The following is a 25,351-nucleotide window of genomic DNA, read 5'->3' as shown; positions in this document are numbered from 1 at the left end:
ACACAAGAAGAAATAACAGCACAGAAACTGTGTAGATAGAGGGAAGTGAGTGACCATCTAGAGGGACAGTGCAGTCACATGTGGAGGGATCTCCTGAGCACTGGAACTGTCCAATTGATACCTGGTGTTGGGGTCTGTAAGGTGGATGGAGACATTAACTCAGAGGATGGTCTTCCTGAGTAACAGCGTGAGACCGGGGAGCAGGTGGAGAAGAGGCAGGTGGGACACAGGAATAGGAGAGCGATAGTGGTGGGAGATTCTATAGTCAGGTGACTAGACAGTCTCTTGATCAGCCCTGAGCTGGTCACAAATGATACGTTTCCTCCCTGGTGCCAGAGTGAAGAACATCCTGGAACAGGTGGGACCATCTCTCGGAAGGAAAGGAGAGCAGTGAATAGTCATTCTTGGAACCAGTAACACAGATAGAAATACGTTTATAGAGGGAATATTCAGACTGAGGCGGTATATCAAAAAAACAAGGATTCCAGGTATTGATCTCCGGATTGTTTTACACTGGGCCGCTTAAGGGAGGAAACATGAGGCAAGTGAATGTGTGGATGCAGGGCTGGAGCAGGCGGGAAGGGTTCACGGTCTTGGGACAGTGGAGTGAGTTCAAGGAGAAGGGAAGGGACAGTCACGGTCTGAACCGACCAACAGTGGTTTGACAGACTGGGTGAATGGAGCAGTGGGAGGGATTCAGTTGATATGACTGGAGGTTGGGAAATATCCGGACCTGAGACTAGAGAGTGGAATTTATAAAACCGTTGGAGGAGCAACAGAAGAGTTATGAAATTGTGAAAAATTATTCGCAGGAAAAAAGGAAGGGGGTTTTGAAGTATTGAGAGTTAAAGCCAATTGGTAATAAAAAAAACCCGAAGAAACGAAAACGGGTCAACATTCCAAAAAATCGGAGTTATGGTTGAGTTTTTTTTCTGTGAATCTACAAATCATTCCAAACACATTTGAAAATTCAGAAGCATAAGAGATGTGATCAATATCTATAAGACAGGGTTTGGGTTTTCACAGGACTCAGAGCGAAATGTTCCTGGTTACAACATTTTTAGTTGAACGAAAAATAGTTCTGGACGTCAGTATTAATAAAGGGTTCTATGACAGAGCTTAGATAATTAAAACATGCATTTATATAGCGCCTTTAATGTAATAAGACGAACCGGGGCGCTTCACAGGAGCGATTATCAAATAGAATTTGACAGCGAGTCAAATAAGGAGATAATAGGACGGGTGACCAAAAGTTTGGTCAAAGAGGTAGGTTTTAAGGAAAATATTAAAGGGGAACAGAAAGGTAGAGAGAATGAGAGGTTTACTACATAAGGATGTTCCAGGGAGCTGTATTAAGATAGAATCCATATGCACACAGTTCAGCAATAGGAAGGGAAATAGCACAATTCTCCGTGGGTTTTGCAGGCCAGCAATCAGTGGAGGTGAGATAGAGGGGGAACTGGGGGGAAACTAGTTGTGGATTAAGTTTTGGAGGAGATACAAAATATTTCCTTTAGTTTCTAAAAATGATGGTGGAAGTGAAAATGTTGTTGCACTGGAGGAGGATATGGGACCACAGTTAGAGATAACTGTAGAGAAGGATTTGGATCTGAGAAACATCGCCGAGGTGGATAAATCACTGGGCCCAGAGATAACACACCCGAGGCAGTTAAAGGAATTCAGAGAGGAGATAGGAGGGACCCTGATCACAATTTCTCAATCCTCGTTTGTTTTTAAAAATATCCAGGTGGACTGAAGGAGCCCAAGTAATGTATCTGTTAAAATAGGGAGAGAGGGTCTCCGTCAGTAGTGGGAAAATTCCTCGAATCTGTAATTCCAGTTCGAAATAGTGAACATTTAGAGATACAGGAGATGATCGGGGGAGCGGGAACTGATTCGCTGCAGCTATGTCGTATTTGACAAATTTGATACAGCTTTGTTGAAAGGTGACTATATGGATCGATGGGATGTAGAACATGCGGTGTATATGGGTTTTCAGAAGGTGTTTGATAATGTGACTCACAGGAGTCATCAACCGTTTGTTATAAGAGGAAATGTTGCCGCTCTGATAGAAAGTCGATAATGTGTTTAGTTTTCTCCATTTTTGTTCACAGATCCGAACACTGCAATCACTGAGTTCCTGACAATGTGCGACGGTTACCAACTGTTCCAGTTGACGAAATTCTACCGGGACAGACTAGAACAGGCGATTGAAGAAGGGGTGGACGGAATCAGCTCTTTGTTAACATACGAGAAGAATTTCAGTGGGCAGGAACATCGGGTAAGTGCGAGGGACACAGATTTTTTTTTTATTCGTTCACGGGATGTGGGCATCGCTGGCGAGGCCAGCATTTATTGCCCATCCCTAATTGCCCTCGAGAAGGTGGTGGTGAGCCGCCTTCTTGAACCGCTGCAGTCCGTGTGGTGACGGTTCTCCCACAGTGCTGTTAGGAAGGGAGTTCCAGGATTTTGACCCAGCGACAATGAAGGAACGGCGATATATTTCCAAATCGGGATGGTGTGTGACTTGGAGGGGAACGTGCAGGTGGTGTAGTTCCCAGAATGAGTCTGGATTATTTAAACATCAGAGAACGAACAGGATATCAGATCTTAGAATCATAGAATGTGACAGAAGAGAAACAGGTCATATCGGAAAGAAATTGATCAAACTGAAAATACGTGAATCTGAAACAATGATACAAAGAGGTGAAAATACCCAGTGGAACGGTCAGTGTCTGTACACAGGACAGGGGAACGTTTCGGGTATAACTCTTGTGTGGACTGAAAACAAAAAGGAAACAGTTGAAGTGGGACGGGGAAAGTGAGGGATCAATATATTCATTGTTATTGTTTACAGAAAGTCGTTGATCTCGTGGAGAAGGGAAACAGGGCGGACAGTTCCAAACTTCTCCTAAATCTGGTGATGGAGAAAGGCTCTCAGACCCGAAGGGTGATGTGGGAATCCTTTGTGAAAATGCACCATGCGGTACCAAAGTTGGACAAAATACTGAAATAGATGCAGGAACTTGGTACGGTAAAATCACACACTGAATTCAATTTCAGATTGAAACAATGCAGAATTTACTATAATATTACACAGATCGGATTTCATGAAAGCTCATTGATTTAAACAGGTCCTGATCCATTTGTTTATATGAACATCAGACTTGGTTCATCTGAAATACCCAGTCACCTGAAAGGTAAGTGATGAAATTGGGATTTCAAACTGTTTATTTCACTTGTGAGAATCAGAAAGTTTGACTGTCGTCATTTATTAGAGATTGTCACAATCTGGGAATCAGAAATTCAAGGGCTGGGGAAACAGAAATTAACCTCGTTTAGATTTGTCATCAATACTCAACTATTCTGCGTAGATTCAAATTACAGTTCATAAGATTTCTCAATTATCCATGAATATGTGGAGGTTGCATTATTTCACTTAATCCAGCTGCTGATCGTTGTCACTTGTGAAATCCCCATACACACCTGGCAGGATCCTGATGCACTGTGAATTCTCACTCACACCTGGCAGTATCCTGATTCACTGTGCATCCCCACACACCCCTGGCAGTACCCTGATACATTGTGAATCCCCACACACACCTGGCAGGATCCTGATACACTGTGAATCCCCATACACACCTGACATTATCCTGATACGCTGTGAATCCCCATACACACCTGGAAGGATCCTGATACACTGTGAATCCCCATACACAACTGGTAGGTTCCTGATAAACTGTGAAATCCCCATACACACCTGGCAGGATCCTGACACACTGTGAAATCCCCACACACAACTGGCAGGATACCTAAGTGCCGTCATGACATTCTGGACTCACAAGTAAAGAGCAGTGCCTTGAGACGGATGCTGTGGGTCACCTGCTCCCCGAGATATCTGACCCACCATCAACTGTAGGGAAATTGGTGGAGAAATGCAAAACATTAAAAATGATTTCATTTCACAGCACAAAATGAGACAAATTGTTCGGTCTGATCTGAGAAGATGCACAGATGTTCACACAATTGATCATGAATCCGTGGAGAAATGTGAGGGAAAGACAATGTTCAGGGTAATTAGGAGGTTTTGAGCTGGCTCCACAAAGGCAGTGAGAGAGAGAACATATTCTACTCAAGGAATAGTCCTTTAAATCAGAGTCTTTTTAGACCGAATCGAATGAGTAATGGCAGTGAAAGGGAGAACTTATTCCACTCAAAGAATAGTCCTTTAACTCAGGATCTTTTTAGACCCAATGTAATGACTGATGGCATTGAAACAGAGAACTTATTCCACTCAAAGCATCGTCCTTTAAATCAGCGTCTTTTCAGACCCAATGGATTGACTAATGGAAATATAATTCAATTTCCCAAACCTGCATTAGAGGAAATTCAGACCAAAATGAAACAACGGAGTGCAATTATTAGGAGAACAGTTGAATTGAACCGTGAATGTTTTCTGCTCTAACTTTACTCTGAGTGGGCAGTCGTTCGAAATCTACTTCTAATCGGTGATATGAAAGGACTGTTCGGAAAACACATTCAATGTAGGTGTAACACTGCTGAAAATTTGTTCACAATTTCTGAAACACAATACAACAGGAGAATGATTCGAGACAGGAAAAGGTCATTTGATCCAAATATGCCTGTCCCTGTTAGAAAGATGACCCCACCTGCACCTCCTCTCAGTGAATTCACAGAAACTCTTCCAATTGTCTCTTCACCCCAATTACACTGCCCCTTTAGTGTCATTCCCTGGTAACTGTGTTCCCTGATGTCCGACACATTGGGTGAAAAAATTACTCTAATTTCCAATCTTATTTCTGACTTTCAATTTTCTCCGTTATTAATTATTTTGCTGATTGTGAGCCTGTTTCCTGCACTAATGTTGGGAATTCCATTGAAACATTTCAATACCGAAGTCTCTTGCTGAAACAAAATATATCAAACCCCCACACCCTTCCCTCGACCAATACTCCAATACCTTAAATCATCTTTCTGATTCACCTCTGTACCTTCAGAATTGCTGTAATCTTTACTTGTGCTCAGGTGACAATAGAACTACTAGTAACACCCCAGATAACCAGCCCGAGTCCAGTTTCTAAAAGCTCCCACAACACAGAGGTTAAACAGTGGAACTTCTGTCCATTCACAGTCTGTCGCTCTCCCAGTGCCCACAATATCCCAGATAAGCTGCCCAATGTCTGATGCAATAAGAGTGGAACTTCTGTCAATTCACAGTCGGTCCCTCTCCCAGTGCCCACAATATCACAGATAAGCTGCCCAAGGACTGATGCAATAAGAGTGGAACTTCTGTCCATTCACAGTCTGTCCCTCTCCCAGTGCTACCCAATACCCTATTTCCCATTTCCACAAAAGGTCAGCAACACCGACAGTTTCATAGATTGATCCATTAGAACCTCCACTGTTGTATAACCAGAATCACGTTTCGATTATAATGAGATGTCCATAGAACAGGGCTGGGCTGATAGTGTTAATCATCAAAGGGAAAATATCACCTTCATCGAAATCTCCATGTTCAGTAAATATTGGAATCAAGTGAGAATTTGAAACGTTTATCAGCCATTATTCACTTTCAAGCGAGGTTTTCAGAAACTGAGTTTAATTTCCTGCTCACACCTCTATTGAAGCTGTGAATTAAATCTCGGAACATTTTAATGAATTTGTTTCTTTGTCAATACAACTAAAATTGAGAACTACATTCTGTCTGTTCTAATTGAAGATGTTCAACAGAAACACAAGGAAACACTCCGGGTCCAAACTGAAACACTGAGAGTGAACACGATCCTAATAAAGGAGAAGGTTAAGATTTTCCAGCTGGTCACTCTATACACTGAGCTAACGGTCATTTCTACTGTTCGAGATCGGACGCTTGTGGAACATGAACTTCTGGCAAGAGGCCGAAACCATGAAGAGTGGAGAGAGAAACATCTAAGGAGAGAACTGGAAAAAATCCGAACTGATCAATTGTTCCAGAGCAGTTTTTCCCGGAGAAAATCCAAATCTGGGAGTTCAGCAGCAGTGAGTGGAGTCGCGGGGATTGGAAAAACAACAATGGTACAAAAGATTGTTTATGACTGGGCCACTGGGAAAATATACCCACACTTTCAATTTGTTTTCATTTTTAAATTCCGGGATTTGAACGCTATTAAATGTAGAATAAACCTGATGAATCTGATACTGGATCTGTATCCTTACTTTGGGAATATTCTGGGAGAGCTCTGGAAGAACCCAGAGGGATTATTGTTTATATTCGATGGTTTAGATGAATTCAAGGACAGTATCGATTTTGCTGACAATCGGAGAAATACAGAACCTCAGTACATGTGCACAGATCCTGAAGACTGGTGTGAAGTGTCTGACATTGTGTACAGTTTAATACAGCACAAGCTGCTCCCAGGATGTTCAGTGCTCGTGACCAGCCGCCCCACTGCATTACATTTATTGGAAAAGGCTGAGATCAGTGTCTGGGCTGAAATCCTGGGATTTGTTGGTGAAGAACGGAAGGAATATTTCAACAAGTTTTTTGAAGATCAGGTGGTGGCAGCAGCTGTTTTCAAACATGTGGAGGAGAACGAGATCCTGTACACCATGTGTTACAACCCTTCCTACTGCTGGATCCTCGGTCTGTCACTGGGTCCCTTCTTCACACAAAGAGACAGGAAACAGCAGCGAGTTCCCAAGACCATCACCCAACTATATTCCTACTATATTTACAACATTCTGAAAAACCATGGCCGAGAGATTGAATCCCCCCGTGATGTATTACTGAAGGTCGGTGAGATGGCCTTCACTGGAGTCTCCGAGAAGAAGATTGTGTTTGGAAATGGAGATTTGATCAAGTACAATCTGCAACCTTCCCAGTTCCTGTCTGGGTTCATGATGGAACTTTTGGAGAGAGATGAATCTGCCCAGAGTGTAGTTTACACATTCCCGCACCTCACCATCCAAGAGTTTGTAGCCGCACTCGCACAATTCCTGATTCCAGATCCAGGGGACATCCGGAAACTCCTCAGTGAAGCCCACAGGAAGGAAGATGGGCGATTTGAGATATTTCTCCGTTTTGTTGTTGGTCTCTCCTCCTCACAGTCAGCTCGGCCACTGGAGGAGTTTCTGGGTCCATTTCTTCATCAAACAATCTGTGGAGTGATTGACTGGGTGAAGGAGAAGTTTGATGGAGAGATTGGAAACACAGAGAGTGAAACTGGTAAAAGGGACCTCCTGAACACATTCCACTACCTGTTTGAGTCTCAGAATAAAACACTGGCTCGGGTCACAGTGGGATCTGTGGAAACACTTACATTTAATGAATTGCGACTGACCCCGATTGACTGTGCGGTGTTGTCTCATGTCATTGGACTCTGTGATACAATAAAACACCTCGATCTACACCACTGCTCCATTCGGTGTGAAGGACTCCGGCGGCTGGTACCCGTACTTCACAAATGCCAGGTGTTGAGGTAACTGTTCATTTGTCTCTAACTGTTGGGCCAATTTTGAAACAGTCACGGATTGTATTGTTGCTCCGCAATGAAGGGAAACAAACAGTTCAGTTGAACCAGGGAGAAGCAAATTGAACACAAATATGACAAATGATAATAGCATCGGTTAGTAATTCCCTAAGGATTGAAGAATCTAAAATGGATTCTGATGAACACGTTAGGATTTTACAGTCTTTATCCGATCAGTAAATACAGGTCACTGAAAGAGTGATAATTTAATTGCAATAAATGATATTTATAGCTGCAGCAGTCTGTGTGTCGAGTCATCCCACCCACTTACCGAGGTGTGGGGGCTGGTGACGGTCACCGGACTGTCAACATGTTTAGGAGAGGGAAGCAGAAACACCAAACATTCAGTAATAAAGAGCAAAACACAGCTTTCGGGCAGTCAACCGTCAGTGGGCGAGCTGAGCTTTCCCGGCAGGACGTCGGTCCGTCATGTTAACTCATCAATGACATAGCCCTTCACACTCTCCAATACATCCACCATCTCTTCACCCAGCTGGCAGCACACGTGCCTCTGAGTCAGACGGTCGTGGATTCAGGCCCCTCGCTCATTAATCCAGGCCGAAAATTCAGTGGGATTTGGGAACTAAAATCTGCTGGTCGAAAGGTTGAAATCGAACGGGTTGTGGCGTATTCGCCCAGGAGTATCGACATACACCGGCCAGCGGTGGGGCCTCACACACAGCGGGAGGCTCCTGGGTTAACCAAGGGGCAGTGAACCAGGGAATTTCCCATAATCTGCCCCCTGTGTGTGAGGTCCAGCTCGGGGAGGGAACTTCAGAAAATTCCCCATAAACTGTCGGGCCCGTTAAACCTAAAATAAATGTGGAGCCATTTTAGTGGGAATAAAGAGAGAGCCTCCCCTCCCCTATAAACTAGGAGTACAGGGACATTTAAAACTTGTAACGGGACAGAATAAATTCTCCTTGTCACATGAAATCCTGTGGGACGGATTTTACAGCAGCCATGAGCGCCGTTTCACAATATAACTCACTCCGAGATATTGTACAGATTAATATAATACTGCATAATGTACAAGAAATCACCGCTTTATCATTTAATTCGGGGAAAATCATCACATTCCCATTAAATCTGGGCTTTAAGAAGCAGCAGAAATGAGACACGTTTCCCCAAACATGAAGGGACCGTCCAGGAGGGTAATTCTGATCATCAGGGAATGAGACCGTACTGAGGGACATTGAAAGGCTTCACACAGACAGCACTTTATTCAATAAATACATTTACTGACAGTCCGTGAATATATGGGCCGTTGGACAGAGTGAGATTCATTGTCAGTGACAGGGAAATCTGGTTATTAATTTCCTGAAGATTTTTCAATTGTTCCCTGTAATATCAGAGAAATTGTATCAGATCGGGGATTGGATTCAATTTGTTTCTCACTCTCTGTCTGTTTGTGTTTAGACTGGGGAGGAATGAACTGGGAGATTCAGGAGTGAAACTTGTGTCTGCGGCTCTGGGAAACCCGGACTGCAAAATACAGGAACTGGGGTAAGTACCAGACTGTGTGAGATTGTGTTTATAATAACCGGATGTCTCCCACCGTATATTAATGTCAGTATAAGCAATCATAATACAAATAAATACTGGGAATTTACTCTCATTCCTGTTATCTCTGCTTGTCTCTCTCTCTCTCTCTGATCTACAGGTTATGGGATAACGATCTCACAGATTCTTGTACCGATTATCTCTCCACCGCTCTCAGTACAAACCGGTCACTGACGGAGCTGAATCTGGGTAAGAATAAACTGGGAGATTCAGGAGTGAAACTATTGTCTGCGGCTCTGAGGAACCCGGACTGTAAAATACAGAAACTGCAGTCAGTATCAGACTGTGTAAGAATGTGTTTATAATAACTGAATGTCTGACACTGCACTTTATTATTAGTACAAGTAATAGTGTTATAAATAAATACTGTACATATTATTAGTGTCAGTAATAGTGTTACTAATAATAATTTACAGTGTTTATTAATATCAGTAACAGTGTTATTAATAAGGACTGTACAATTTTATTAGTATCAGTAATATTGTTATTAATCAACACTGGGGATTTACCCTGATTCTTGTTATTTCTCTCTCTCTCCGATCCCCAGTCTGGATGATGTCGGTCTCACAGATTCTTGTACCGAGGATCTCGTCTCTGCTCTCAGTACAAACCGGTCACTGACGATTCTGGACCTGGGATTAAACTCCTTCACAGACCGATCTGTCCCCGCTCTCCGCTCCCTCATACTGACCCGCAGGAGTCTGGAGCGGATCTGGTGAGTGTTTGTGTTCATGTTTAATGTAATAAATAAAATATCACTGGGATTCAGTCCCTCTTATGGGTAATATTTGTCTGTAATTATTATTGAAATATTAACCCCAGTCTCCCTGTTATTTACACTGTTGTTCAATCTGTTTATTTCCTGTTGAATCTTTAATCTGTTTCAGGTTGAGGGCGAATCGGTTCAGTCCAAATGGAAAGAGACACGTGGAGTCACTGCGGGAATCCAGACCCGGACTGAGTGTGGGAGTCTGAACATTTCAATTTCGAACCATTTCTGGTCTCATGAAATGAACATTTTTGGCCGATTTTCTGTCCCTCCCCTTTAACCGGCCGCGCTCCAGGTTTAAATCGGAACGGCCCTTTAACGGTTTCCAGCTCGAGCTGAGCGAGCGTCGTCTCCCACTGTGACGTCAGAGGCCCAGCGACAGGGTCACGAGACTCAGTCACCCGGTCCCACAGCGCTGATTCTGCAGGATATCCGGGGCTGGATGGTCCCCAATGGGGCATTGGGTCAATGTACAGACAGGAAGGGCCCAGGGTGGGGCTCAGTCTGGGCTGCAGTGGGACACTGGGTCAATGTACAGACAGGAAGGGCCCAGGGTTGGGCTCAGTCTGGGCTGCAGTGGGGCACTGGGTCAATGTACAGACAGGAAGGGCCCAGAGTGGGGCTCAGTCTGGGCTGCAGTGGGACACTGGGTCAATGTACAGACAGGAAGGGTCCAGGATAGGGTTCATTCTGGGCTGCAGTGGGACACTGGGTCAATGGACAGACAGGAAGGGCCCAGGGTGGGACTCAGTCTGGGCTGCAGTGGGACACTGGGTCAATGTACAGACAGGAAGGGCCCAGAGTGGGGCTCAGTCTGGGCTGCAGTGGGACACTGGATCAATGTACAGACAGGAAGGGCCCAGGAAGGGGCTCAGTCTGGGCTGCAGTGGGACACTGGGTCAATGTACATACAGGAAGGGCCCAGGGTGGAGCTCAGTCTGGGCTGCAGTGGGACACTGGATCAATGTACAGACAGGAAGGGCCCAGGGTGGGGCTCAGTCTGGGCTGCAGTGGGACACTGGGTCAATGTACAGACATGAAGGGCCCAGGGTGGGGCTCAGTCTGGGCTGCAGTGGGACACTGGGTCAATGTACAGACAGGAAGGGCCCAGGGTGGAGCTCAGTCTGGGCTGCAGTGGGACACTGGGTCAATGTACAGACATGAAGGGCCCAGGGTGGGGCTCAGTCTGGGCTGCAGTGGGACACTGGGTCAATGTACAGACAGGAAGGGCCCAGAGTGGGGCTCAGTCTGGGCTGCAGTGGGACACTGGGTCAATCTACAGACAGGAAGGGCCCAGAGGGGGGCTCAGTCTGGGCTGCAGTGGGACACTGGGTCAATGTACAGACAGGAAGGGTCCAGGAAACGGTTCATTCTGGGCTGCAGTGGGACACTGGGTCAATGGACAGACAGGAAGGGCCCAGGGTGGGACTCAGTCTGGGCTGCAGTGGGACACTGGGTCAATGTACAGACAGGAAGGGCCCAGAGTGGGGCTCAGTCTGGGCTGCAGTGGGACACTGGATCAATGTACAGACAGGAAGGGCCCAGGGTGGGGCTCAGTCTGGGCTGCAGTGGGACACTGGGTCAATCTACAGACAGGAAGGGCCCAGAGTGGGGCTCAGTCTGGGCTGCAGTGGGACACTGGATCAATGTACAGACAGGAAGGGCCCAGGGTGGGGCTCAGTCTGGGCTGCAGTGGGACACTGGGTCAATCTACAGACAGGAAGAGCCCAGAGTGGGGCTCAGTCTGGGCTGCAGTGGGACACTGGGTCAATGTACAGACAAGAAGGGCCCAGGGTGGGGCTCATTCTGGGCTGCAGTGGGACATTGGGTCAATGTACAGACAGGAAGGGCCCAGAGTGGGGCTCAGTCTGTGCTGCAGTGGGACGCTCGGTCAATGTACAGACAGGAAGGGCCCAGGATGGGGCTCAGTCTGGGCTGCAGTGGGACACTGGGTCAATCTACAGACAGGAAGGGCCCAGAGTGGGGCTCAGTCTGGGCTGCAGTGGGACACTGGGTCAATGTACAGACAAGAAGGGCCCAGGGTGGGGCTCATTCTGGGCTGCAGTGGGACATTGGGTCAATGTACAGACAGGAAGGGCCCAGAGTGGGGCTCAGTCTGTGCTGCAGTGGGACACTCGGTCAATGTACAGACAGGAAGGGCCCAGGATGGAACTCAGTCTGGGCTGCAGTGGGACACTGGGTCAATGTAGAGACAGGAAGGGCCCAGAGTGGGGCTCAGTCTGGGCTGCAGTGGGACACTGGGTCAATGTACAGACAGGAAGGGTCCAGGATAGGGCTCATTCTGGGCTGCAGTGGGACCATGGGTCAATGTACAGACTGGAAGGGCCCAGGGTGGGGCTCATTCTGGGCTGCAGTGGGACACCGGGTCAATGTACAGACAGGAAGGTCCCAGGATGGGGCTCAGTCTGGGCTGCAGTCGGACACTGATATTTGGATTCGGTACTTCTGGGTGCCTCTCCCAGTGACGAGTCAGAATCTGGAACGTATCCCTGTGCACTGTGCCTTCAGCTGCCGAGGCCCTAAGCTCTGGAATTCACTCCCTAAACCTTTCCACCTCTCCGCCTCTCTCTCCTCCTTTACTATGCTCCTTAAGAACCCCCTCTTTGACCAAGCTTTTGACCACCTGTCCTAATATTTCCTAATGTGGCTCAGTGTCAACTTATGTCTGATTGCTCCTGTGAAGCACCTTGGGATGTTTTACTACTATAAAGGCGCTATGTAAATTTAAGTTGTTGTCCGTGTGCTGTGTTAATAAAACTCCACCGTTTGCTTCAGCTCCGGCCTGGTCTCCTCATTATTTAAAAATAAAATTACTGGTTTTCGTATTTTGAAATATTGAATAAAGGTTCCTGGAAACTGCATCACACATCCTCCAACTGGTACCACAGATGTGACCGGTCGGTCTATTAACCGGGTGGGTCTTGCGCGGGGTGGGGGAGCTCAGCTGGGACTCCACAAAATGGCCGACCGACATGCGACGTAAAATGGCCGCAATGCAATTCAAAATGACTGCCATTCAACTTTTGGAAAATGGCCGCCAAGAACTAGCCAGCAATATCAAGAATGATATTTCACTGAAGCAGTCCATTCGGCCCTTCGTGCCTGTGCAGCCGCTTTGCAGCTGGTCCCATTCCTTTCCCCAAACCGAACAATTTGTTCCTTTTCAAGTATTTATCCAATTTCCTTTTGAAAGTTACCATTGAATCTGCTTCCAACACACTTTCAGGCAATAAATTCCAGATCATAACAACTCACTGCGTAAAAATAATCCTTCTTCATGTCACCTCTGGCATTTTAACAATTATTTTGAATCTGTGTCCTCTGGTTCCCGACCCCCTGCCACTGGAAACAGTTTCTCCTTGTTTACTCCATCAAAACAGCTCAAATGGCCGCTCCTTCCCATCAAAGTTGTCCCATCTCCCCGAAACACAAGCATCATTTTGAGATTATAACAAACCCTCGAAGCCCGTACAGGGGTTCACGTTTCCGACATTAATCTCCTCTCGGCCCGTGTTTGTCTCACTCTGGGTTAACGTGTTTGTATAATATTGCAGGCTGGGCTACTTTAACCCCAGGTTTTAACCTGGTTAAATCACAACGGTCACAATCGAACAGGAACGTGTTAAACCGAGGCCCCAAAACCAGGGCCCAGAGAGGAAATTAAACCCCAGGGCAATAAACAGACCGAACTCACCTGGGCCCTGTTTGGGTGCAGCTGTGGAGGAGGCCTCGGTCGGTCCCCTCTGGGGGAGGGCTCGGTCTGTTCCCTTTCCGGGAGGAGGCCTCGGCCGGTCCCCTCTTAGGGAGGCAATGGTCACCCCAGAGTAATCCAGATTAGCACTCTTTATATTTAGGACAACACCACAATAACTGCTACTACAACAACAATAACTTCTATTCACAAAATATATATACATATATATATATATGCATTTACACATGGCCTGCACGGCGGCAATCTTGGACAAAGTGGGGGCAAGTACGGCGGTCATCTTGCACAAAATTGCGTGAAGTACGGCGGCCACCTTGGACAAAATGTGGGCAAGTATCGCGCAGAGTGTCCCCAGTGATATCACAGTTTCTGCAGAGTGAACCCAATCACCCCAGTGTTTTCCAGATTGCACCCAGGATCCCAGAGTGTACCCAATCACCCCGGAGGGATCGCAGAGTGGCACTCTTCATATTTAGACCAGCACCACAACAACAACTACAACAGCAACAACTAGTATTTATAATATATATCTATTTACACACGTCCAAAATGGCGGCATTTTGGACGAAGTGGGGGTAGGTCCGGCGGCCATCTTGTACAAAATGGCGGCAACAATTGCGCACAGAATGTTCAGTGATCACACAATGAATCCAGAGTGCACCCAGTCAAACCACAAATAATCCAGAGTGCACCCAGTCAAACCACAATGAATCCAGAGTGCACCCAGTCAAACCACAAATAATCCAGAGTGCACCCAGTCAAACCACAATGAATCCAGAGTGCACCCAGTCAAACCACAATGATTCCAGAGTGCACCCAGTCAAACCACAATGAATCCAGAGTGCACCCAGTCAAACCACAATGAATCCAGAGTGCACCCAGTCAAACCACAATGAATCCAGAGTGCACCCAGTCAAACCACAATGAATCCAGAGTGCACCCAGTCAAACCACAATGAATCCAGAGTGCACCCAGTCAAACCACAATGAATCCAGAGTGCACCCAGTCAAACCACAATGAATCCAGAGTGCACCCAGTCAAACCACAATGAATCCAGAGTGCACCCAGTCAAACCACAATGAATCCAGAGTGCACCCAGTCAAACCACAATGAATCCAGAGTGCACCCAGTCAAACCACAATGATTCCAGAGTGCACCCAGTCAAACCACAATGATTCCAGAGTGCACCCAGTCAAACCACAATGAATCCAGAGTGCACCCAGTCAAACCACAATGATTCCAGAGTGCATCCCGGGATGCCAGGGTGCACCCAGTCGCTCCAGGGAGCATCCAGTCACCCCAGAGTGAACCCAGACTGCACCCAGGGCACTCAGAGTGCAGCCAGTCACCCCAGAGTGATGCTAGAATACACCCAGGGATCCCGAAGTGCACCCACTCACCCCAGCGTGATAAAGAGTGCAACTAGGAATCCCAGAGTGGCAGTCTTTATATTTAGACCACCGCTATAACTACTGCGACAACAACAGCAGCTTCTATTTATAAGATATATACTATATATATGTATTTACAAACAGCCAGCAAGTGCCGCGCAGAGTGTCCCCAATAATCCCACGGCGACCTCAGATTGTCCCAGTGACCCTGCAATGACACCGGTGTGCACCCAGTCACCCCGGAGAAATCCCAAATGACAGTCTTTATATTTAGACCACCACCACAACAACTACTCCTGCAACAGCAACTTGTATTTACACAACTGCCACCATGCCATCTTTGACAAAATGGCAGTAAGAATGGCCACCGTCTTGGATAAATTGGCGGCAAGAACACAGCCATCTTTAGATCATGGATGATCTGTATATTAACTCCATTTACCGCCTTGTTTCCAGAATCCTTAATAACCTTGCCTAACTAAAATATATCAATCTCCGTTTTGAAATTTCGAATTGACTCCCAGCCACAACAGACTTTTGTGGGAGAGAGTTCCAGATTTCCACTACACTTTGTGTGAAGAAGTGTTTCCTGACATCAGCCCTCGACGGCCGAGCTCAAATTTTAAAGTTATGCCCCCTTGTTCTGGATTCCCCACCAGGCGAAGTAGTTTCACTTTATCTACCCTATCAACTCATTTAATCATCTTAAACACCTCAATTAGATCACCCCTTAATCTCCTATATTCAGGGTAACACAAGGCTAGTCCATGTAACCAGTCCTCATAACTTAACCCTTTTAGCCCCGATTTCATTCTGGTGAATCTGAGCTGCAGCCCTTCCAAGGGCAATATATCCTTCCTGAGGTGCAGTGCCCAGAACTGAATGCACTCCTCCAGATGGGCTCTAACCAGAGCTCTGTACAGCTGTAACATAACTTCCACCCCTTTATATTGCAGCCCTCGAGAAATAAAGGCCGACATTGTATGAGCCTTTTAATCATTTTTTAAACTGTCCACCAGCTTTTAATGATTTCTGTACTTGGACCCTAAATCTCTCTGCTCCTCATCATTTAGAAAACTCTCTGATCTATCTTTCTTAGATCCGAAGTGGATGACCTCACATTTCCCCACATTGAACTCATTTTGCCACAGTTTTGCCCACTCACATAATCTCTGAATGTCCTGGGAATGCTTCGTACTTTTGTTTGGTTGGAGAATGCTTTATATCAGGTCGTTATATTAAAAAGATTACAACTGATTTTTATTTTGTACTTTTTGAACAAGATCATTATTCCCCGATCAGTAAAATGTCCGTGTTTTTCAGATCGTGGAGACAGTTCAGAGATGGTTGCCTTTTTGTCTACTTTAATGAAGTGAAATTTTGCTGATTTAAAATCAGCTGTATTTCTAAGCTTGAAAAAGCAGCTCCTCTGTTAGGTGAGGCTTCACTCCCAATGTCTCAGTGTTTCTACTTGTCCTGATATCAATGTAACATTTGAAGGGCTCCAGATAATGAACACTGAAACCCCTTCAGATTATCTCAGCCCACTCGTTCCATCCAGTGCCTAATAGTGCCTGCTCTTCAGAGGGTGACAGATTCACACTAGACTAGACCTTGTTTTAGACTTTAACTGCCAAACAAATTGATGAAACAGTAAGAGAATAAACAAATAGCAGCAGTAAGACAACAGTTTTACTGTAAAGCTCAACCAGATCCTGATTGGAAAATAAAATAATAAATAATTCACAAATACTATACGAAACTGTGACCGAACTTTCGAACATCCTGCTTCTTTGTTGTCTTTTTCTCACAAACTATGGAAGCTGTCGACTTGATGAACATTCTCAGAGATTCCAAACAGACTCACCAGTTTGAAAAAGACAGGCTGATAAATGCCTTCAAAACAGTGACTGGGAGCCAGTCATTTTAAGCAATCATCTGTTTAATTCAAAAGAAGCTGAAAATCAAAACTGCACAAGAAGAAATGACCCCGGAGGTATGGATCTGAATCAAATCGGGGCCCCCTCCTCTGCTGGTGAGAAGCCGCTCAACAGCGCAGCCAGGCCTGACTGCTCGCAGGAATCAGGTAAATCACCAGGCAGCACCAATCTCACGGACTGTCTGCATCTCAACGACCGGGTTCAGGTTAATCACTCGGGGGTTAATCGACCCCCGCGCCCGGATTCGGGGGATATCCAATTTAACCCCGGACATATCTTTATATATATTTTACATAAAATACAGCACGGCACAGAAATAGGCCATTCGGCCCATCTGGGTAAAGAAGTTCCCCTGAATTTCTTATTTGACAACAACTTCTGGAGTAGAAAATATAATACAATATATAATCAAATATTACATGTATATATATTTAACATCGAATGTACAGTACAGCACAGTACAGTGTCCATTCGGCCCGACTACTATTTCTGTTTTACAACAGCCACTTCTTTATATAAAATACAATACAATATATCTTTATATTAATATTACATAGAATTCAGCACGTCACCGAAACAGGCCATTCGGCCCACCTGGGTAATTAAATATCCCACAGTGTTCCCACAGTGACCAAGTGATCCCACAGTGCACCCAGTGATAGTGCCCCATTGATCCACAGTGTCCCAGTGATCTAAAGTGCCCACAGTGATCCCAGTGATCTAAAGTGCCCACAGTGATCCCAGTGCTTGCAGAGTGACCCATTGATACCACAGTGCATTTGTGATAGTGCCTCAGTCATGCACAGTGTCGCAATGATCCACAATGCACCCAGTGATCCCACAGTGAACGCAGCCTGACCCAGTGATCCCACAGTGCACCCAGTGATATTGCCGCAGTGATCCAAAATGTCTCAGTGATGCCAAAGTATCCCAGTTCTCTCAAAGTGCCCCCAGTGTCCCCACCGTGCACCCAATGATTCCACGGTGCACCCAGAGGTACCAATATCCAAACTGCATTTGTGTAAACGTTGGAGAGACTTTCTTTATATACAACAACTTGTGCTTATGAAATAACGTGTTATATATATATATATATATAAATATATATACATATAACATATTACATAGAATGGGTAATTAAATTCCTCCTGTAACACCATGAAGCTGAAACGAAATGGCGACCATTAAGGCGGTCATCTTAAACAAAGTGGTCGCCAGTGTCCCAGTGCTCCCACATTAACCCAATGATTCCACAGTGTCCCACGGATCCCACAGTGTCCCAGTGATCCCAAAATATCCCAGTGGACCTGCAGTGTCCCAGTGAACCCACAGCAACCTGTGACCCCACAGTGCACTCAATGATCCCACAGTGACCCAGACAAAACTCACGTGAGTCTCATTGGGTGCAGCCTGTGGTGAAGGCCTCGGTCAGTGCCCTGTGGAGAGAAAGCCTGCAGTTTGTAGTCAACTTACAGTTTGTGGCTTTTTGCAATCAGCCAAAGAGTTCAAACTAATTCATGACATTTAAAAGAGCCAAAGCAAAAAGTTTTTTAAAAAACCGAACACAAAGCATGATCCCTCATCCGTTACAGGGACAATCTCTCAGCAACATTCAATTACACAGAAACAAAGCCCAGTTTATAAAGGAGAAGAATCTAAGCAGTAAAAGATTGAGAGACAATCTTTATCGACAACAACTTGTATGTCTTACAGCAACGACTACAACATCAATTTGCATTATTACATATATATGTATTTGCATAATACAACTACTATTACAAAGCCTCCATAAAGGATGTGGGGAAAAAGCAAATGGGGAAATGGGACGAATTGGACAGCCCTTTCAAAGAGCTGGCACAGGCACAGTGGGGCGAAAGGGCTCCTCTTGTGCCAGAGTTACCATGAAACCTTAAATCTATGAACAACAGCTTCAATGTCATGATCCTGAAACAAAATGGACACCAGTAAGGCAGTCATCTTACTGAGGGGCAAGCTGGACATCTTCCTGAGGGGCAAGTCTGCCATTTAACTGAGGGGCAAGGCGGCCAAATTACTGGGGGGCAAGTCTGCCATTTAACTGAGGGGCAAGGCGGCCATTTAACTGAGGGGAATGGCGGCCATTTAACTGAGGGGCAAGTCTGCCATTTCACTGAGGGGCAAAGCGGCCAAATTACTGGGGGACAAGATGGTCATATTGAACAAATTGACCGCCATGAAGCTTAAACAAATTGGGCGCCTTGATCCTGAAACCAATAAGGCAGCCATCTTACTGAGGGGCAAGATGAAGCGAGCTGTGTTGTGAGACACGGAGAGGGTTCATTTGCTGTTTCTGTTAAATCACTGTTGAACTATAGTTAAAGATACAAACGGAGTGAGACTGGCACTAGCTGGTGTTTAACACAAAGACAGCGGTGCAGTGAGGAAATCAAGTACCAAAATGTGAACATCTGCAAAAAAATGGATTAACATTTGGTTATTTGGACGTAATGCGTCTGGAGAAGGAGAGACCAGACATTCGGAGGAAAAGTCAAATGAACCATTTTGAATAGCGTTTGTAATTCTAGCTTCTATCAAATAAATCAGAGTAAAATTGGACTCAACCTGAATGCAGTTCTGATCTAGGATTTGGTTCATTTCTCCATTATTCATATTTTTCTTTAATCTGAAACAATAACAGTATTTGTAACAGTAACAGAACAGGAGAGTGCTGCGGGACTCTGCCCAGTTTAGTAAGACAGCAGAAGGGGTAAGAGTACATTGTGATTTATTACAGAATACAGCAGCTCACTGGGAAAGTTACACATGGTACAGATGGAGGAATAAAAAGGTGCAAAGTGATTTTACACTTTAATTTGGGACAGTGCCTTTTTATCTCCAAAAGGTTAAAATTTATGTTTAAATAATGGGCTCTTTCTCCTAAAGAAACTGCAGGCACAAACCATGGCTTTATGAACAAAACAATCATTTATTATTCTTAATGCACTAGAAAATTTTACATTTGAATTTAATCAATATCTTGGGATTATACCCGATTTAGAATTGCTTTAACACCAATAAAACAACACATTCTGAATTCCCAAAATGCATAACCGTTTGGAAATCCAATGTCTATCTTCCACTAAGCTGATAACGAAAGTTCAATCCTTATGGTTGACTCAAGCTTGCCTGGAAGATTCCAGGCGTTTTGATGGATACCGTGTCGTGTAGCCCGTCTTAGTCTTGTATCCAGGTCATCTGCTTCACAGGCAATCTGTAAACCAGCATCGAGGCATCCAGCTGGGAGGTAGCGAGCAGTCAGGAAGATTCCAGGTGAGGGCGTGCTGCCAGGAAGCGAAAGGTGAGTTTGGAGCAGCAGTGGTGGATCTGCGTCTCTCCCCACTCACCAGCTTCTTTATAACATAGAATCACACCGCTGGGGCGTTAGCTTATCAAAAATAGTTTCCTACAAATACAACCCATGATTGATTGACACTTCACTTGTTTTCTCTCAGTGTCCACAACGTAACCAAGTCAAGCCGGCAGGAGTTCAAACCATCTCTAGCCCTCCTGGAATCGTTCTTATTGCTATGGTGATCTATCCTCTGCTGTGTGGTCTTTCACAACGTGTCATTCACAATCCTTCTAACAGCCCTTCCTCCTTTTAATCGTCCTTTTCCTTCAGACATGCTGAAGCGGATTTAGTCTCAGGCTTTCGTTGATCAGATGAATGTTTACTACACAGAGCAGTTGGGAAACTCCTGCAGTCAGTAACGGTCAGGGTCAGGTACACAAGGCTGAGTGACTTTATTGTGCAGCCTCCTGGCATCACCTCTCTCTTTGTTTCTCTCTGTGGATCGACTTTTCCCTTTTCCTTCTCTCTATCTGTCTCTTCCTCCTTCCCTTTCCATCTGTCTTTATTTCATTCTGTTTGCTTCTCACTCTCTCCAGATCGACTTCTGTCTACTTCTTTCTCTCTGTTTCTATTTGACTTCTCGAACTCTTCTTTGCATCTGTTTCTGTATTTCATTCCATCTCTCTCAGTCTCTGTTTTAATATTTGTATTTCTCCTCCTCTCTCCTGTTTTCTATTTTCTCCCTGCGTTCTGTTCCTCTTGTTCTCTTTCTCTTTGTCGTTTTATGTCTGACACTCGACTGCTCTGAATCTCCCTCAGTCTCTAGTTATTTTGAATTGATTTCTTCTGTCTATTAACCTCTCCTCTCCTTTGTAATTATTTGGCAGTGTCTCTCTCTCTCATTATATATAGAGAAAGAAAGTATATATATATATATATATATATATATATGTATATATGCTTTCTTTCTCTCTTTATTTTTCTCTCTTGTCTTAATAACTTACTCTTTATTTCTCTCCGTCTCTGAGTAACTCTCTCTGCCCTTCTTTATTTCTGCACTTTTCTAATTGGTACATTTATTTTGTCCTTCTGTTCTCTCTCTGTCTGTCCCTCTCTCTGGCTCTCGTCTCTCTCCCTCTGCCTCTCTATCTGTTTATCCCCCTTTCTCTGCCCTCTCTGTCTCTCATTCTCTCTGTGTCTCTCTTTCCCTGCCTCTCTCTTTTGTCTTTCTCCTGGTCTCTCTCTCTGTCTCTATCTCTGTCTCTCTCTGTGCCACTCTCTCTCTGTCTCTCTCTCTCTCTCTGTCTCTCTCTTTCCCTCGCTTCCCTCTCTCTATATCTCCCTCTCTGTCTCTCTGCCTCTCCTTCTTTCTCTCATTCTCTCTCTCCCACCCTCTCTCGCCCTTTCCCTCTCTCTTCCCCTTTGTCTCTCTTTCTCTGTCTCTCTTTCTCTGTCTCTCTCCAACTCTCTCTTTGTCTCTGACTCTCCCTCTCTCATTCTCTCTGTCTCCCTCTCTCTGTCCCTGTCTCTCTCTAATTGCCTCGCCCTTTCTCTCCCTCTTTCTCGCTCCCTCACTCCCTCTTTCTCACACTCTCGATGTCTCCCGTTCTCCCCCTCCCTCTCTCTCTCTGTCTCTGTCTCCCTCCCTCGCTCCCTTCCTCTCTCCCTCTCTCTCACCATTTATGTGAAGTACACACATCCTGATCAGGTCCACAGAAGTGACTTTGATTTCGAGCTTTGTCCATTTGGTCTTGCGGTCAGTTAATTAAAGTCCAGCTGAGCTCTTTAGTGCCGTCATTTTGAACAACAATTCACGTGTTGTCTGCAAAGCAAACCCTGCCTCAATCGGTTAGATTATCAATAAAATATAATCTCAGAATCAGATTTGAGATCATTTCAGGGCCCTGTGCTGCTAATATAAAATGTACTTTCCGTCCCCTGGGAAGTGTAGGGGATGGAGAATGAAATGAGATTTAGTTCTGGTGCTTGAAACCCTTCAGCTCTTTCTATGATTTCACTAATTTAACAATTAGATTGAATGGGTATTTCACCGCGTTCTTCAGCTCCTCTCTGAATTTAGTCTGGGTCAGGACATAAATACACGTGTTTGTGCAGGAACTGAGAAGCTGCAGCATCCTTGATATCTGTAGCGTGATATACCCAGGGTCAGAGTAGGAATAATAAGACCGAATGTCTGCAATTCGTAGATAAATGTTGAATGCAGCCTGTGTCATCCACAACAGTATAAAACTGCCCGATATACTGAAGAGTAAAATGATGGATTTCTTTCGGTTCTCCATCTCTGGATCATTCTGATTCTCTCCATTACTGCGGCCCCGGAGTCCGCTGCGGACTCGACTGGACACTAAAATACGCCTGACCGTCAGAACATTGAACAGCAAAATCAGACAGAACGGGACACAAGGGGTTAAAATGAGGTTAAACATGTCAAATGCGGCCCATGCTGGGGAAGTACGGAAGCTCGGTTTAATTTCACAACCCCAGGGAACATTATCAATTATATCGTCAGGTTCATATGCAAAGTACAAGGGGACACTCTGTGAACAGCCCAGCACACTCACTGTTCCCAGAACCACAGCCGCCGTTCTCTCGGTGCAATATTTAGTTTTCAGCTTCTCACAACAAATGGCCACAAATCGATCAAAGGTGAAAGCGACCGTGAACCAGACAGAAACAACCGTGGTTGCATCACTCAAGGAGATAATAGAACTACACACGGGAGTAATGAACAAGAATGAACCTGGGAAATAAATCGGACCAATCCAATTCAATATCACACCAATGATAACGACCATGAGATCGGCCACTGCCATTCCCACCAGGTAGACGCTGATACATTTGGAGAGACCGCACTTTCCTCGGGACAGGATCACAATCGCCACCAAGTTAACTGTAAGAGAGAGAAAAGGAAGCTGAGAAATTACTGCTCAAAGCTGGCGCCAAAGCAGCAGTTTGAGAGGATCTGGGGTAAAATTTCCAGCTTTGTTGCTGCATCGAAGGGTGGAAAGTGATTGATTGACCTGGGCAGCGCTTTCGGGCAGAGAGATGTTTTTAAACACAATGATCAATAATGAATTGGGAGATGGATACAGAAAGTGAATAAAGTGAGCACTGGATCCACTGGAAGGGCTGAGTGAGGGGGCAGTGCCGGTGGGGAAGGGAGAAGGGGTTTTACACACCGGGAATCCAGCGGATTAAAGCCGGATTTGGGCTCCAGACTGACGGGAAAGACAGGGAAGTGTCGGGAAGATGAGGTGTCAGAGGTAGGTACATCTAGTTTGTTGTTCTGGTTTAAGAGAGCTGACAGGGGCTGGCACTAAACTGGAAAGGCGGCTGAGGACCGTCCCAGTGAGACAGATTGGGAGGTAGACAAGGAAAAGGACATGTCAGAGCTGGAGGGGAGTCCGGAGCAGATAATTTTGGAACTTGCACGAACTGAAGTAAGGGAAGAAGAGACAGAGGATTCAATGCAGTGGGAGGAGAGGCTGGGATTCACAGGGAGAGAAGGCAGCAGAGTGTGAGAGGAAATCTAATCTATAGGTCCCAATAACACAATCCAACTAATGCATTCAACAGTTCATTTCTGTGGTTATTGGTGTCAGGCAACCTTTGTTGGGTATTAATTATATCAAACTTGTTGTTCATTGAATTCAGCCTCGCTTTGAAAACACTGCATCTTCATAATTCATCACGATCAATAAATTGCTAATTCTACTCTTGAAGTAAATTTCAATTATATTTGGTACTAAGTTGGAAAACAAGGAACATTCACAAAAACAGACTGAGGACCTGACAGGGATATAAACATGAGGAGCGAGTACCACAATAAAAACTCACCCAATCTGACCACATCATAATGACACCTTCAAATCACATTTTTCAATATTTAATTTTACTGCAAGTTTCAGCAGTTCATTCTGATGAATTATTCACACCACAGCCTCTCGCTTTCCCTCTCAGTCGCCCTCTCTATCACTCAATCTATTCTCTTTCTCAAGTCCATTTTCATATCCGATTAAATCCTATCATCCTGTGCCTGCATTCTGTTCACCAACCCCGTGTTCCACCGATCTTATTCTCAGTGTCGTTTTGTTCAATAGTGAAGCCGCTGTGGAATAGTTCAATGTTTCCACAGATCATCCGAATCTCCACCTGTTCACCTACACTGTTCACTTAATCTGCAACAAATGGAATAAACAGAATCGAATGCCTTTCCCAGACAGATCTCACAATAATTGAGATTCCTTCTCCTGTAATTATAAAGTAAAGGGATAGATGGCGGGATTGTTCAATTAACAAACGCCAATATCACACTTATAATCTGCAGATACATAGAAGAGCTCCTGATTCCAACAGATACAGTGCAAATTTAGACAACATAAGAACCAAACATTTCATTTTACAATGAAGTCCATTGACAGTCAGTGAATTCATCCACAGTGAAGCAGAGAAGGAGATGTGAAAGAATCAGCAGCAAACTCAGTTCAGTAGCCATGCATCTGAAGCGGCGTCAGATACACACATAATGAAATAATATTTCATAACAGTGATCACCAATAAATACATTGAAATCCGAGTTAAACTGAAGCATATTATTGGGGAGTGACGACACTGCGCTGCCTCCTTCTAACACTGAGACCGTGAGCTGTCTCATTATCAATCACTGAAAACACATTGATGAAAACTTATTCCAGGACAGATTACTTCCACAACAAGAAACTGTTATCATCTCCTGATGGTCTGATACCAACTCTTAGCCCAGACACATGATTCCAATACATTCAGCACAGAGAATAATCCAGTCACAATGCCAGGGTTGGATATAAAAGGGTAATAATGGATATACTGCAGCTCCTACAAGACCGAAAGAGCAGAGACTTAACATATTCCATCATTCAACCGATAGAACAGAACAGGTCGCTGTGTTAAACATGGTAGGAGAAAAAATCATGTGCCAATACAGCAGCGCAGTCAACACTGATTTACGTCATTAACAGCTGGGATAACGGCTTACCTGGAACTCCAACCGCTGCAAGAACAGGAAAATAAATGTCTTGTACCAGAAATATTACTG

The 25,351-nt window shown here is 45.0% G+C and overlaps 1 protein-coding gene and 1 pseudogene across 1 annotated transcript in view; both read left to right on the top strand.

Annotated features, from left to right (window-relative positions):
• LOC137316377 (NACHT, LRR and PYD domains-containing protein 3-like) overlaps positions 1 to 10,067 on the top strand; it is a 31,760-nt gene extending 21,693 nt beyond the window's left edge. The window contains 9 exon segments of the mRNA XM_067980452.1: positions 1,518 to 1,747; positions 2,093 to 2,281; positions 2,858 to 3,029; positions 3,135 to 3,200; positions 5,741 to 7,478; positions 8,949 to 9,035; positions 9,193 to 9,363; positions 9,640 to 9,807; positions 9,980 to 10,067. Coding sequence (XP_067836553.1) covers positions 1,518 to 1,747; positions 2,093 to 2,281; positions 2,858 to 3,029; positions 3,135 to 3,200; positions 5,741 to 7,478; positions 8,949 to 9,035; positions 9,193 to 9,363; positions 9,640 to 9,807; positions 9,980 to 10,067 — 2,909 coding nt within the window.
• LOC137316330 (zinc finger protein 271-like) overlaps positions 1 to 25,351 on the top strand; it is a 212,561-nt pseudogene that overhangs the window by 109,558 nt on the left and 77,652 nt on the right.

Source organism: Heptranchias perlo, unplaced genomic scaffold (genome assembly GCF_035084215.1).
Source record: "Heptranchias perlo isolate sHepPer1 unplaced genomic scaffold, sHepPer1.hap1 HAP1_SCAFFOLD_59, whole genome shotgun sequence".
In the NCBI taxonomy this organism is placed as follows: Eukaryota; Metazoa; Chordata; class Chondrichthyes; order Hexanchiformes; family Hexanchidae; genus Heptranchias; species Heptranchias perlo.
Note: the sequence above shows the minus strand (reverse complement) of the source record. Positions and strands in the feature narration are given on the sequence as shown.